Source organism: Dendrobium catenatum, unplaced genomic scaffold (assembly GCF_001605985.2).
Source record: "Dendrobium catenatum unplaced genomic scaffold, ASM160598v2 fragScaff_scaffold_472, whole genome shotgun sequence".
Lineage (NCBI taxonomy): Eukaryota > Viridiplantae > Streptophyta > Magnoliopsida > Asparagales > Orchidaceae > Dendrobium > Dendrobium catenatum.
Window position 1 is genome coordinate 15,159 of NW_021318934.1, and position 14,554 is coordinate 29,712.

Sequence of the window (14,554 nt, forward strand, 5' to 3'; positions counted from 1 at the left end):
ATACCATTTGTGAACTTCCTTGAGGTGGATGCTGCATTCGAATTTCTTGCATGAATTGCCTCATTTCAGTACGTAATGAGTTCACCTCCTCTTTGAGATTTACTATTTGACTTAAATTGCTTCCACAACTACTCCTGCAATCATTTGTGTTATGAGGGAAATATCGTGTAGGTGTGACACCAAAACCTTTGGTTCTAACTCTGCCTGGGTGTTGATCGAATCTGCTCGGCTTTCACTCTTTATATGCGTTCTATTAGTTTTCAATGTTGTTTTAATATTAATTTCTTACAACTGCTTCAGTGAGCATTCATTAATGGCCAGGTGTGGTGAGTATCCATGGACCAAGTGCACTAGAAGCTATATGAATAGTTCCCCTCGCTATCCATTCTGGACTTCTATTTTTCTGCATTGGACGTTGGGGCGCAACATTATTTACATCAAGTGCTGGGTTTCTCCATGTATTATATCGTGCCATTTTAGTATAACTATTTGACTAGGACAAATTTTGCAATTTTCTTGTTTGTTTCAGCTGTAATTACTTTCCTTCTGAATTATTTCTGGATTATCTATTAGTCTTTTATGTATGGGATCTGTTTGAACATTGTACTGAATGAATCCAACCTTTTTATGGAATCTAACAACTTTGTTGAAGGTAATCTTTGTATTTTAGGTTATTCCTTTTGTTTAGATCTTTCAATAATCTTGGCATATTTGATTGTGTTTTTTTTGTTTTGTTTTGTTTTCTTTTTGTCTCGTTTTTATTTTGTTTCTGTTTTAGTTTTGATTCAACTCAATAATGCTCAAATATGTTTGGGTGTCTATTTGTTTCTTGTTTTCTTGTGTTTTGAAAATAATTGAAAGCATCAAAATTCTTGGAAGCACCCTAAATTATTTCGGAAAACAAAATATACAAAAGCAACTCACAATACATTTGAGCAGTTTTTGTACACGCAAATTGTGGGTAGCTTAGCAACCGGACATAACGTTTCGACGTAATCGAAACCGAGTTCTTGTTGATTGCCGAGTGCCACTAGACGTGCTTTAAAGCGGGCTACCGATCCATCTGAGTGAAATTTTCTTCTGAATGTCCATTTGCATCCAAGAATAGGTGTGTCAGGAGGAGAGGGAACCAGTTGCCACGTTCCTTGCTTTAGTAAGGCGAAGAATTTTGCGACCATGGCTTGTCTCCATTCGAAGGATTTGTTGGCCTCGGTATAGCTTGTTGGATCCGTGGAATTGGACTCACTTTGCAGTAGGTTGAGTCTGCGGGTTGGTTTTAATGTGCCTGTTTGTGTCCTGGTAGTCATGTGATGCTGAACTGCAGGTTTAATCGGGGATGCAGAGGTGGATGCAGGCGTGGATGAGGTATCTGTTGAGATGATGGGCGAAGAGCGAGTGATTGTGTGATTGGTCGGTTGCGGAATGTAGGAGGTATTGGGAGTTATTGGTTTAGAAGCTGTAGGCAGAGGTAGAAGCATGGATGCGGGCAGATTGGGAGGACTGACGTATGTGGCATAGCTTGTTGTTTAAATGGAAAAGAAGTTTCGACAAACTTCACGTGCCTGGATGTAATGATGGTGTTGATGTTTTTATTTAGGCACCTGTATCCTTTTTGGTTGTCGGCGTAGCCAAGAAAAGTGCAGGAGATTGAGTTTGGTTGTAATTTGTTGTGAGAATGACTTGGAAGAAGTGGGAAGCATTCGCAGCCAAACGTGCGAAGTTGTGAATAATCTGGCTTGGTTTGAAACATGAGTTGTAATGGGGAGATGCTGTTGGTGGTCGATGTGGGATCCGATTTATTAGGTAGACGGCTGTCAAGACAGTGTCCGGCCAATATGAGAGGGGCATTGAGGCCGTGTGAAGCATTGTCCGAGCGGTGTCGATTATGTGATGGTGCTTGCGTTCAGTCAGCAAGACCATTTTGTTCGTGAGTGTAGGGGCAGGATAGCTAATGTTGTATGCCTTTGTGCTGAAGGAAATTGTCAAAATCGTGATTAACATATTCTCGGTCGCCGTCAGTACGCACGTCTTGGATTTGCCTGTTCATTTGCCTTTCAATCAACGTAATAAAGTTAATGAAAATTTTCGGAACATCAGACTTAAATGTAAAAGGAAAAATCCAATAAAACTAAGAGTAATCATCTACAATGAGCAAATAGTAACGAAGTCCCTGATGTGAGGGAACCGGAGAAGGCCCCCAAACATCTGAATGAAGGAGAGCAAGAGGAATGCATTCCTGTTAACGGAAGTAGGAAAAACTAGCTTATGACTTTTACAAGAATTACAAGAACTACAATTATGAGAATGGAACTTAATATGCAGCGACGGGTTATTGTGTGAAATCTTGGTAAGTATGCTTCGGTGAGGATGCCCGAGTCTTTCATGCCAATTTGGTGAGGGTGCATAGACGGCGGAGAGAGCTTACTTGGCCGGTTCTTGGTTCTTGATTGAGATCGGATATAAGCCCTCCTTACATGGTCCTTGAAGCAGAGTTTTGTGCGTCTGCAAATCCTTATAAACGTAGCCGTTAGGATCGAACGTGATAGAGATGTTATTGTCTCTAACAAGATTGGATATAGAGATTATATTATATGAAATAGACGGTATATGCAGTAGATTAGATAGAGATAACGTACAATCCGGGTTGGAAGAATTCTGGTGCCTGAATGAGCAATCGGAATGGTCCTTCCATCCCCTACGGTGATTTGATCCGATCCGTGATAGGAGGAAGCGTTACTGAGATTGTCCGAGTCGTATGTCATATGCGACGACGCGCCCGAGTCAAGATACCAGTCAGTTGAAGTCGTATCGGAGGATGCAAGGAGAGCGTGACCGGTGTTGGATTGAGGGGACGGCGTGATGTAGTTGGCATTATGCCTGTGACAGCATACGTCCGTCGTATGACCCCGTTTGGTACAGATTTGGCATATCAAAGAAGATTTTGAAGCAGTTTTCGTTGGTGGGTTGGTAGCTGTTTGCGTGCGGCCTCGCCCACAACGTCCTCTGCCCCGAGTGGTGTAGAGAGCAGTGTGAGGGTTGGGATTAGATGAGAATCGTTATGGTTCTGCACGTAGATAAATTTCTTCAGTGATTAGCATTGCGTAGAAGTTATCAAGCAACAGAGGTGACTGTAGATGACGGATGGACGTCTTGAACAACTGGTAAGGAGGAGGTAGGCCATTCAAGATATATATGATGATATCTTCAGTATCTAATGTAGAACCGACGGAGGTGAACTGATCGACGATCTTCTTGATGTCTGTCAGGTATTCCTACATAGACAGGTTCCGCAATGAGATATTATGGAGCTCATTCTTGAGATGAATTACCTTGGACCTGTTGGACGATTGAAAGCGAGTTTGAAGCGCCGTCCATATCTCGTGAGTTGATTCAAGATGCATTACGAAAGGGATCACCGGAGTTGAAATGGTTTAGCAGAGCGCTGCAGCGAGATTTTGATCGGTGATGAGCCATTTGGGAGATTTGGGGTCAAGATGTGGAAGATCTTGATCAGCTGACGACGAAGCAGAGTATGAGGGTGGTTCAAGAAACTGAGAGAAACCATTGGCCTTGAACAACTTGAAGATTTGGATGCGCCAGACAGGGTATTTGTCCGGAGAAAGATGATGAGGAACAAGATATTTGAGATTAGAGAGAATGAATTTGAGAGAGGGGTAAAGAAAGAGCTTATAGGTGGAGTCTCTGGTCATGGCTGATGGACGGGAAGATACTGTCGGCGAAGCTTCGGTCGCCATGGCTTGTCCGTGAGATCGACCGTCTTCTGATACCATGTGGAATTCAAGATCTGTCAAGACCAGAGAGAGAACCGAACAGGGATAGAGAAATAGAATTTTGTATATTCCATCACCTACTCAGTGTACAGATTGCCAATATATAACGGATTACATAACATGATGTACGCGTGTGCCGCTGTCATTGGTTGGCATATATTTGAAATAAACTAGCTAATTAGTTTTGTGTTCTAAGAGATTACATTAACAAAATAAGTAGAAGAATGAGAAGAAGTAGAGGAGACTCACAATGAAGCCAGCCGGATGTGTCGTCGCGTGAGGAGAATACGGAGCAGTCGCGCGCAGGAAGGAGAAGAGGGATCAGAGACGAACCCTCGAATGGTCCACTTGAGTCGCGCGTAGGAAGGAGAAGAGGGATCATCGCGAAGTTTAGTTTCGCACGCATATATTGCAATTAGGGCTTCTGGCGAAGCTTAGCGGGGACTAAATGAGGAGTTATTTCCATCGGTTAAAACCAGTGCAATTTGCACCGGTTTTAACCGGTGCTAAAAGAGATTTTTAGAAGCGGATCTAAAACCGTTACTAACAACTGATGCGAAAAATCCAACTTTCTAATAGTGACCATTAGAAATTATAATGTTTTATTTATCTCCTCGAGAGATAAAGATAAGGGATTGTATATAGTACCAAATTGTAGAGTTTTTTTTTTTTAATCACAAGTCTAAATTTCAAAATAAAGATAAAACGTGTATTTACATGTAATTTAATTTCTGTCCATTTTAGTATTTTATGAATTAGAGTTTAAGGTGAAGAGGTAATCAGAATCATGAGATAAATAGAACAAATTTAATTCCTATGAAAATTATTATCTTTCTTATGAGATGACTATAAGGAGAAAACGGCAAAATAAATAACACTAAATATGTCAAATATTTCGTAGATTTTTTATTAGCATTAGCCTTGTGTAGGAGTATAAAAGAGACAAGTTGAGCTCGAGTTACCCTCGATATGACTTTGTCGTTGATTAATTAATCGAGCTTGAGATTGAACTCGAGCTTAATTTTTCACATTCTAATCAGCTCAAGAGCCGGCTCGTTTAACATAAAAGAGACAAAAGTATTCTCATTCAAGCAATTATTATGGCAACTTGACAAAAAGAATAAGATATTAAATGATAAATTATAACAATTCACTTAGAATAAGGAAACAAAAAATTTTTAAAAAATAGCAATTTTATTCTAACTTATTGTGTGTATTAAGTGTATCTAATATTAATATTTTTTAAAATGAGTTTGCTCACGAGATGACGAGTCGAATTAGGTTAGCTCAAATATGGCTTATTACCTCATCGAGTTTTGGCTCACAAGCTATTTATCGAGATGAGCTCAGGTTTACTTACGTGTGGGCCTGACTCAATTACCCCTCTTATTATCATATATTGTATCTTTATTTCATCCTTAAGTTGAGTTGATTAGTGTTAGAAAGGTGTTTGATTAGGTAAGTTTAGAGTCGACTCTATTTGACAAGATAGATTTGAGATTGTCATGTGTGTTTTGGTTTTGGGAAAAAATAAGGGCATAGCGAAAATTAAAACCTAAAGAATTAAAACACAATACAACTCTATAAGATGAGAGGAAAATGCTTTTTTAGAGAAGGCAAATCCCATCTAACACATAAGTTGAATAAATGAGAACAAACCAGTAAGAAAGGGTATTAGAACTACAATCCAAAACATGGACTAAGAATGCCCACAAAAAGAAAAATCTCCAAGATTACATTATAGGATGTTAAAGATTGTCCCATGGTTGCCACTTGGACCATCCAAGAAGAAGAAAACTGATTGCCACTTTGACCTTCCAAAGGAATAGCCTGGTGCATGAACGACATTCATCATTGTCCAAATAAAAAACAACCTTCTCAGCAAATAAATGTCCATCTAATACACAAAACAAAGAAAGACGGCGCAAAAAGGAGAGCATAATCCAAAAACCTGCCAAGAGAAAAATAGAAAAAAGAACGGTAAAACATATCCAACAATTTGCGGATTGGTAAGGAGTTTTTTTTACAATCACCATAGATAACAGACCACAATTTGCTGATCGGTGCTTCAAGGAATTCTTTAGTTTCCAAGGCATTCAACTTAAATTTTCTTCCACTCACCATCCTCATACCAATGGATAGGTTAAAGCCGCCAACAAGCTTATACATAACCTTCTCAAGAAGAAAGTCAAAGACACCAAGAGAAAATGTGCAGAACTCCTCCCTTCACTACTATGGGCACTTAGAACAACCAAATCAATAGCCATATTTAAATCCCCCTTTTCAGTCTCACACAACACTAATGTCATGCTTCTAATAAAACTTGAATTGTCAAGCCAAATGGTGCTAGTCGTGACTCGCAATCCAAACACCAAATCTAAAGAATGGGAAACATGCAGTCAAAAAGTTTAAAAACAGACATCAACTTATTAGGGGAACTCAAAGTGAAAGCCATGCTTTGATAAAAAGAAATAAAATCAAAAATCACTCGCGTCAAGGAATTAAAATACATTCCGGTCTAAAAACCTAGTCTTAAAGAAAGAAGGCACAGTAGCTTGTCACTCTATACTCAAAAAACTCACGAGTACATGAGAAGATCCTTACATCATCAAAATACAAGCTGTTCTCATAGCATATAAAATACATATCCATAATGATTCAGAAATACCCAATACTTGAACTGCCAATGACCCCAAGTTATTCTACCCATAAAGGAAATACCTTTCACTCGCTCCATGTTCTTATTTCTCTTTCTTTTTTAGATGAAGACATGGAGAACAAACCAGCAATTCTAACAAGTGGATTTGAGAAGGACAACAAACATTTATTCCCATTTCACCCCACTTGACATGAACTCTTTAGGGTCAATTTCTCCATCAAAAGATAAGCCTGAACACTCTCATACTAAAGATTGTCCTGCCCCGATTGGGCAAATCAGGTAAAAAGAATGACCTTCTTGACTCACCTAGAGAGACGCTCAACTCCAAAAACTCCACGAAGATAGAATCCATGATGGACTGATCTCCAATCATTCTTAACTAATTTTTGTTACCCTTAAAAAGAATAAAATAGAGAAAAGGATAGAAGGAAGTGATATGTAGCTGTTGAATATAGTAATTAGGTTGTTAAGCCTAAGTGAGTGTCCCAAGGCTACAAACTACATAAGTTGCATAAATATAACTCATTCAAATAGCAACTATTCAAACAATTCTTCCAAAATTGCTAGGAGATAACTACACATTTGAACAATAATGTTTGAAATCATCAAAACTTTATAAGTTGCCAAAAATGTAATGCATGCAAATAGCAACTATCTTAACAGTAGCCACCATGCTGCAACACCTTTTTCATTATCTCCCTTTCACTTCCCAAAGCTTGGAACTGTGTGATGCCTCGTGTCTTAAAAAATTATTTACACTTGAAGACTAACTTTAGAAAGGAAGAAACACCAAGACATTAAGGCATAATTTAGGAATGTTACCATCTCTGTAAATTCCCTCAATGTGCAATTCTATCCCTTTTAGAGCATGCACTCTCTCTATTTATAGGAGGATGATTCTAAAGCATCATGCCAGAAACCTTAAATTGTAATAGTGATTCATTAAACAGTGAAGACATGAAAGGGATACATCTTAATAAATTTGTCACTTACAGCCACAACAAAATCCATTCTAATCTTCATAATATTTATCATTTCATTTGAATATGATTTATATTACCCTCATGAGAAAGTGATCACATCATCAAAATAAAAAAATCTCAGTCATTATTTGTTGACTCCGCCCTTAGTGGTGAGCTCCAATGAGTAGCATATGAGGCCTCAATCGATGATAATTCTTATGTTCCCTAGCACTATATGTGACTATAAGAATCATGCCACTATAGGAATATGCCCCCCTCTTTTGCAACAAGCTCTGCAAAAGTAGTGTGTAACTCACCTTTAGGTCAGCAAGGTTTTACTCCTTGGATGATGGTAGTGAAAATCACTGATGGGTAATTTCCTCTACCTTTAATGTGACAAGCTCCATAATGAGGGAAAGTGTGCAAACACTTAGCTGATGATCTCAAACACTTAGCTGATGATCTCAAACACTTAGCTGATGATTCTTAATGGTTACCCCCATGAAAACCAAGAGTCTAGTATAAGGCATGGTCTATCATAGTGTACTCTGTATGCAAATAATGTACCCTTCAACCATTGAGTCGGAAAAATCAAACTCACATCACAAAGAAAGAAGGGTCAAAACTTCATTGCTCTCCCACACAAAGAAAGAAGAGACACAACTTTATTGCTCTCTCTCTCTCTCTCTCTCTCTCTCTCTCTCTCTCTCTCTCTCTCTCTCTCTCTCAGGCTCAACAAGCATAAGGTTAGTATACAAAAGCTAATAAACATTGCCACTCAGGTATGAAAAAGTATGAAATTAAAATGATCAAATGAAAAAAAAATTATTTATATCTTTCTATCTACATTACTTCAAAGAGTATAATAAAATTATAACTAACTTATCAGTCGCACTCGTGCATTGAATCTATTTTTCACTATCACTCAGGAAATTCCCCAAAGTAACAAGAATGATCCTCAAATTAGGAATCAAGCTCACCTCTAGCCATCAGCTTTTAAACAAATCAGTGACCCTATACAAATAACGATCACCCAATATATGTTTAAAATCTCCACCATGCAAAATGTGAAGGACTTCATCTAGCATTTTCATTATCTCGCCAATAATAACCTCAACATGAGCGTTATCCTTGATGATTACAAAATGATTGGCAGTAATCACTTCAAGATGGTCTTTTGCCTCCAAGGCTAAAAATGCCTTATCCTTTATTGAGTCTAGTTCGAATCGATGTTATTAATCTACAAGGTCCTCTTCCAGTAGATCCACCTTATTCTATATATCCTAATGAATCTTCATCTTCTAATCTAGAGTGAGCTCGACATATCTCCTCCCATCAATCATGCGCTTAATCTTGGCAACTGCACCAAGATAACAATTTCCAAGTAAGAAATTCTTTTATCAGGAATCTGCCAACTTGTTCATCATCAAAAAAAACAAGCTATGTGGATCTTGATAAAAAATATCTCATTCTAGTGTTGAATCATGAATAATTCTATTATTCTTAAAGCATCAGCTAGAATTGGAACAGTGCCTTGCTCTTCACTCGTAAAAACCTCTTTCTCACTAAAAGGTGATACCTCATCACCATTTGATAGGGAATAACCCCAATAATTGCCAAAAACTTTAGCACTACCTTCAAGCTCTTTTCCTTTATCTAAAATAGCAGTAGTTATTTAATTATCCCTTGTGGATAGCTAGAGAAGCACCACCTCCTCTCTGGAGCACTCCAAAACCTCATTTCCCGTTGAAAATGAATGAGTACCATTCCGTTCAACAGGTGCCCTCGGCTTCTTAGCAACTGATGCATTTGAACCTGCACCAGCATCAACATCTTTTTGGTTCTTCATGAGAACTTCTAGATAAACGTCATCAATGACTGTAATGGTATTTTTCAGTAATTAGTAATTGTTAGTCGGTAATCGTTGGCTCGATATATAGAGTCATCACTCTTTACTTGTCGGTGCAGTAATAACTCCTTAAAACTCACAATCAGTATCATGCGAATCAGTAGAAGATAACATCAAACCACAATATTTAAAGGAAAGTCTGTCGACCCACCATCCTGTGTAGGTCAATCAACCTCCAACTAATGCGTCAACAAGTATTTACTTATCTTTTACACACACATTATTATCACATTATTATAGCAATAATAGCGATATATCTACATTCATTATTAATGAATAGTAATAAATAAAATATAATTGACTTAAATTTAGAAAGTGTCAATGTATTATAATAGTAGGCAACATATCATAACGGTAGGCAACAAAAAACCCAACTGATCAAAATTTCATATTTTTAAAAATTAATCAAATTATCAGAAATTGTATAAAATAATAATCTAAAGCTTTAATTGAACAAAAATATTATATTTAGATGTCAAAATAAATTTCTAAATAAACAAAATTTGATGCTTTTCAAAATCACTTTACGAAAAAATCTCAAATAATCATTAAAATGTTCATAATCTATATCTCTATAACATATAAAAAGATGCGAGGTTAAAAAATTTGATGCTTTTCAAAATCACTTTACGAAAAAATCTCAAATAATCATTAAAATGTTCATAATCTATATCTCTATAACATATAAAAAGATGCGAGGTAAAAGTTTTACCAATAAAAAAATTATCTTCATTTTTTAGTAAAAAAATAAAATTGTTCAAAAAATACAAAAAAAATAAAAATAAAATCATTGATATCAGAAATAGGATAATAGTTTCTTATAACGAGACGAGCAAACCTCCCAATATGATTGAAGAATGAAATTTACTCTACAACCTCTAAATCTAGTTTTTCTTTTTCTCTCTCCTTAAATTTTCTCCTAAAATCTCTTTACAACTCTCAACTTGTCAAAATCAAAGAGTAAAAAAAATGGCTTGTTTAATTACCATTAATTGGCTTTAGATATTTTAATTAAATAATAATATGATTATATAATTTAATTAATTTTTTAATATAAAATTCATATAAATCTTTTTTGGACTTCAAAAATTATAAAAAAATATCCCTAAATAACTCATTTTATTTAGAAAATATTGATGAAATCAGTTTGCAAAATAAACACCTAACGTGTTCTAAAATCCCCACTTATACTGATTGGTGTCAATATTTTTATGATTTTCACTAGTACAGAAAAATTATAAAAATTTTAGTATAATTAAAACACAATAATATATAGGTCAAAAATAATATTCTGAAGCTTTAGCACAAAACAATGTCGTGAAGCTTTATCATAATTAAGACGGTTTTCAAATTTGACATATAATGATTCCTGAAAAATTTTATTTATCTAGATCAAAATACGGGTTATTTTAGGCCCCGTGATTTTCTCCCTTTCAAGATTTTCCTTGTAAAAGTATTAGTTTCTATTACGACTCTTGCACCTTTCTCACCTATCTGTATGTATGTTGGATCTTCATACACAGTTTGAATGCTAAACTCTATATCTCTATACCGTTGCGAATATTCCATGCCACAACAATTGTAAATTAAGGCTTTGTTTGAGATAATTTTATTACTATTCTGCTTTCAAACCGCGAACATAAATTTTATCTGACTATTGTTTTCAAAAAAAAAAATTTTGCTAGGAATCTGTTTTGTACAATAGCTTTAAAAAGTTGTTTTTTTTAACAATAGTTGTACAAAACAGTAAGAAAATAATCCCAAAATGTTTCGTTAAGGCTCCCTGGTTATTTAAAATCACCACCACCAAATAAGTTTATAGTGCATGGTATTTATAATGGTGTTGTTACAACGATTTTGAAACGGCTGGAAGATTATCTCTTTTTTTTTTTCAATAGTGAATGAGAAAACAAAACCTAAGTCAAAACCTTACGGTTGGCAAAAAAATAAAAAAATAAAAAGAAATTCACGGCCGGCACAATTGACGAAAAACCCAAAACCAATCTCACATCACAAAATCTTATGAATAATAATTAAACATATAAAATAAAAATAAAAAAATAAAATTTATGAACAAATATTATTTTTACCTTCTTATCAACCTTACCTCCCTCTTGAAGTCAATAGAATCATCAACGTTAATTCTAATTCCTCTGATTATTGTAGCCTTTTATTCTGCTTGGATTTATTAGCATAATATAACTGTGCCAAATCAATGGAATACGAAAGGTTCTCTTAACAAATCTCATGAGAGCAAACCTGTCAATAAACATAATAAAACTGTGCCAAAGGTATGCTAACAATTATTACGTCCTCTGACCGGACGTAGAGCTACGTTCGGCCGTCAATAACATGTCACCACGTGCTCTTACTCTTTACCGCGCGGCCCGACAACTTGACCTGAAGCGGAACCCGGGAATGCTATGTTCGCGATTTTCTCGGTATTGCTCGGTATTTGCTAGGTATTGCTTTGCAAAAATGAGAAATACCGCTCTGTGAAGACCAATAACAAATTTTGAAAAATGTTATAAAATTCGTTGTTTTTGATAAGAAGACGTGATATGACCCTCTACTTATACATAAGTCGGCGTGGTTCTCTTTATGCCTGCTCCATTACTCTGTTTACCTTTTGTACGGTGTAATTTCCCTTCGTTGGATGACTGTAAGGAATCACAGCCGTTTAGGCTGTCTCCCTCACCGGCTTAATATACCACAGCTGTGCTGTGAAGAAAGGCGGGGAATGAAATGAGATGAACAGTGTTTTCCACTATCTTCTCTATGTCTTCTAACACAGATACTTTCTTCTCTGTTTTTTGCAAAGTTCTGATTACTATTGTAGGTTATTGAAGAAGAAGTTTCATCATTGTATCAGAGCACTAGGTTGGAGCTTCCTCCTCTTCTACAATGGCAGAGTCTACATCCACTACTCCCTCCTCTGCTACTATTACACCTGATCCTTCGTCAGCAGAAGTTATAATCCCGCCTCAACTCAAGTTCTTCATGGCCAATGTCAAAACCATGGTCACTGTGCAGCTGACCACCGAAAACCATCTTCTCTGGAAATCTCAACTTCTTAAACTGTTTGCTGCAAACAGTTTTGAAGGGTATCTAACCGGCACTGTGGCAAAACCAGCAGACGAAATTCTCTCTGCAACAGGAACCTTAGTTCCGAATCCACTGTTTCAAACATGGAAGCTTATTGACCAGCATCTTCAATCAGCCATTTATTCGACTGTGTCACTTTCTTTGCTACCCTACATTCTCAATCTGTCTTCCACTCATGAAATCTGGACTACATTGGAGCTTCGTCTCCAATCTACTAATCGAGCCAGACTGCTGCAACTCAAGAATGAGTTACATCAACTACAACTTGGTGACAAATCTATGTTTCAATACCTCTCAGAGATTAAGTCCAAAATAGACGCTATTGCAGCAGCCGGATCCTCTGTTGACGTTGAGGATATCATCCTTTACACACTGAATGGGCTACCCGCCACATATCAGTCATTCAAAGCTATAATACGAAATCAGTTTCAACCCATCTCCTTAGATGATTTCTATGCTTTGCTGTGCAGTGAAGAACTGCATATCTCAACTGAGATTTCAAGCGAAGCCAGTACAAACCCTCCAGCTGATCCCAACTTTGCTTTAACTGCTACTCGTGCATCGAGTCGTGGTCGAGCCTCTGCTCCTTCCACCTATCGTGGAAGCTCGTCTCCTGGCCGAGGATATTCTAATCGTGGCTCTGCTCGTTCACCTTCTGGTCGCTCATCTGCATCGACTCATGGAGGACGGCGAACCCGCGTGCCCCTAGACTGTCAAATCTACGGAAAATCAGGTCATTCAGCGGTACATTGCTGGTATCGCCATGATACCTCTTACAACACAATGCCGCAAGCTTATATCTCGACAAATACACCCAAACGGCTGACTGGTTTTTGGATTCTGGAGCAACAGAGCATCTGACAGCCAATCCTGCAACATTGCATAATATGCAACCTTACACCAGTTCATCTCAAGTTCAGGTAGGGAATGGACAGCAGCTGCCAATTGCTCATACCGGTCAAGGTTTGCTACCCACTCCCTATCGTAAGCTTTCACTCCCTCAAGTACTTCATGTACCTCATCTCTCTCATAATCTTCTTTCAATTCACAAACTCACTAACGACAATGCTTGCTTTGTGCTTCTTGATGCCCATGGCTTCTCCATTAAGGACTCCCGGACCAACAAGACTCTTCTCCAAGGACCCAATCGTCATGGTCTTTACCCAGTTAACATTTCTGCTTCCGCCAAACTCTCTCATGGCTCGGCCAATGCCCTTTTTGCTGCCTCCTCTTCAAATGATCTGTGGCATCAGCGTCTCGGACATCCCTCTACTACAAGCCAGCAACGTTTATCTACTGTTTTATCTTTTAGTCATAGCTCTCTATCTTCTCCTTGTAATGCTTGTGCACAAGCAAAAAGCACTAGGCTACCGTTTACTTTATCTACTACTAGTACAACTCAATGTTTAGAGCTTATTCATAGTGATGTATGGGGACCTTCACCAACTTCTTCAATGCAATCTTATCGTTACTATGTTATTTTCATTGATGACTACAGTCGATACTCATGGCTTTATCCCTTACATCACAAATCTGAAGTTTGCCCTAAATTTATTCAATTTAAAACTCTTGTGGAACATCAATTTCAAAAACCTATTAAAATTCTAAGAACTGATGGAGGGGGGGAATTTGTTAACAAATCCCTCCAAACTTACCTTCTTAGCTCCGGTATCATTCATCAAAAATCCTGTCCTTATACCCCTCAACAAAATGGGGTTGCTGAACGAAAGCACAGACACTTACTTGAAACAGTTCGTGCCTTGTTATTTCATGCTCGTCTTCCTCCACATTTCTAGCTTGAAGCCTTATTTACGGCAGTTTATTTAATCAACTGCATGCCTACCCCTACCACTCAAAATTTATCTCCACATGAACTTCTGTATAACCGTAAACCTACTTACTCACATCTTCGTGTCTTTGGGTGCTTATGCTATCCCTGATTTACTACTCATCTTTCTCATAAACTTTCTCCTCGCTCGGCACCTTGCGTTTTTCTTGGGTATGCTCCTCACTTCAAAGGTTACAAATGTCTAGATATTCAAACATTCAAGATTTACATATCTAGACATGTTCGTTTTTATGAAACCATCTTTCCATTTCCTTCTAAACAAATCTCCAATCCTGTTAT

At 37.3% G+C, this 14,554-nt stretch overlaps 1 protein-coding gene across 1 annotated transcript; it reads right to left on the reverse strand.

The window, feature by feature from the left end:
- Nucleotides 1-2,128: 2,128 nt before the first annotated feature.
- Nucleotides 2,129-3,401, reverse strand: LOC110115768. The gene is made up of 4 exons (XM_020849130.1): nucleotides 3,330-3,401; nucleotides 3,121-3,272; nucleotides 2,637-3,003; nucleotides 2,129-2,236 (listed from the first exon to the last, which is right to left on the reverse strand). The coding sequence occupies exons 1-4, from the start codon at nucleotides 3,399-3,401 to the stop codon at nucleotides 2,129-2,131; spliced, it is 699 nt and encodes a 232-aa protein (XP_020704789.1).
- Between the last annotated feature and the right edge of the window lie 11,153 nt (nucleotides 3,402-14,554).

Excerpts from the sequence above, each read along its gene's own strand:
- LOC110115768 (XM_020849130.1), bottom strand. The coding sequence starts at position 3,401 with ATGCATCTTGAATCAACTCACGAGATATGGACGGCGCTTCAAACTCGC. Across the intron at positions 3,273-3,329 it reads AATCGTCCAACAGGTCCAAG|GAATACCTGACAGACATCAA; the intron begins GTAATTCATCTC and ends CTGTCTATGTAG. Across the intron at positions 2,237-2,636 it reads GAATTCTTCCAACCCGGATT|GAATGCATTCCTCTTGCTCT; the intron begins GTACGTTATCTC and ends TTCCGTTAACAG.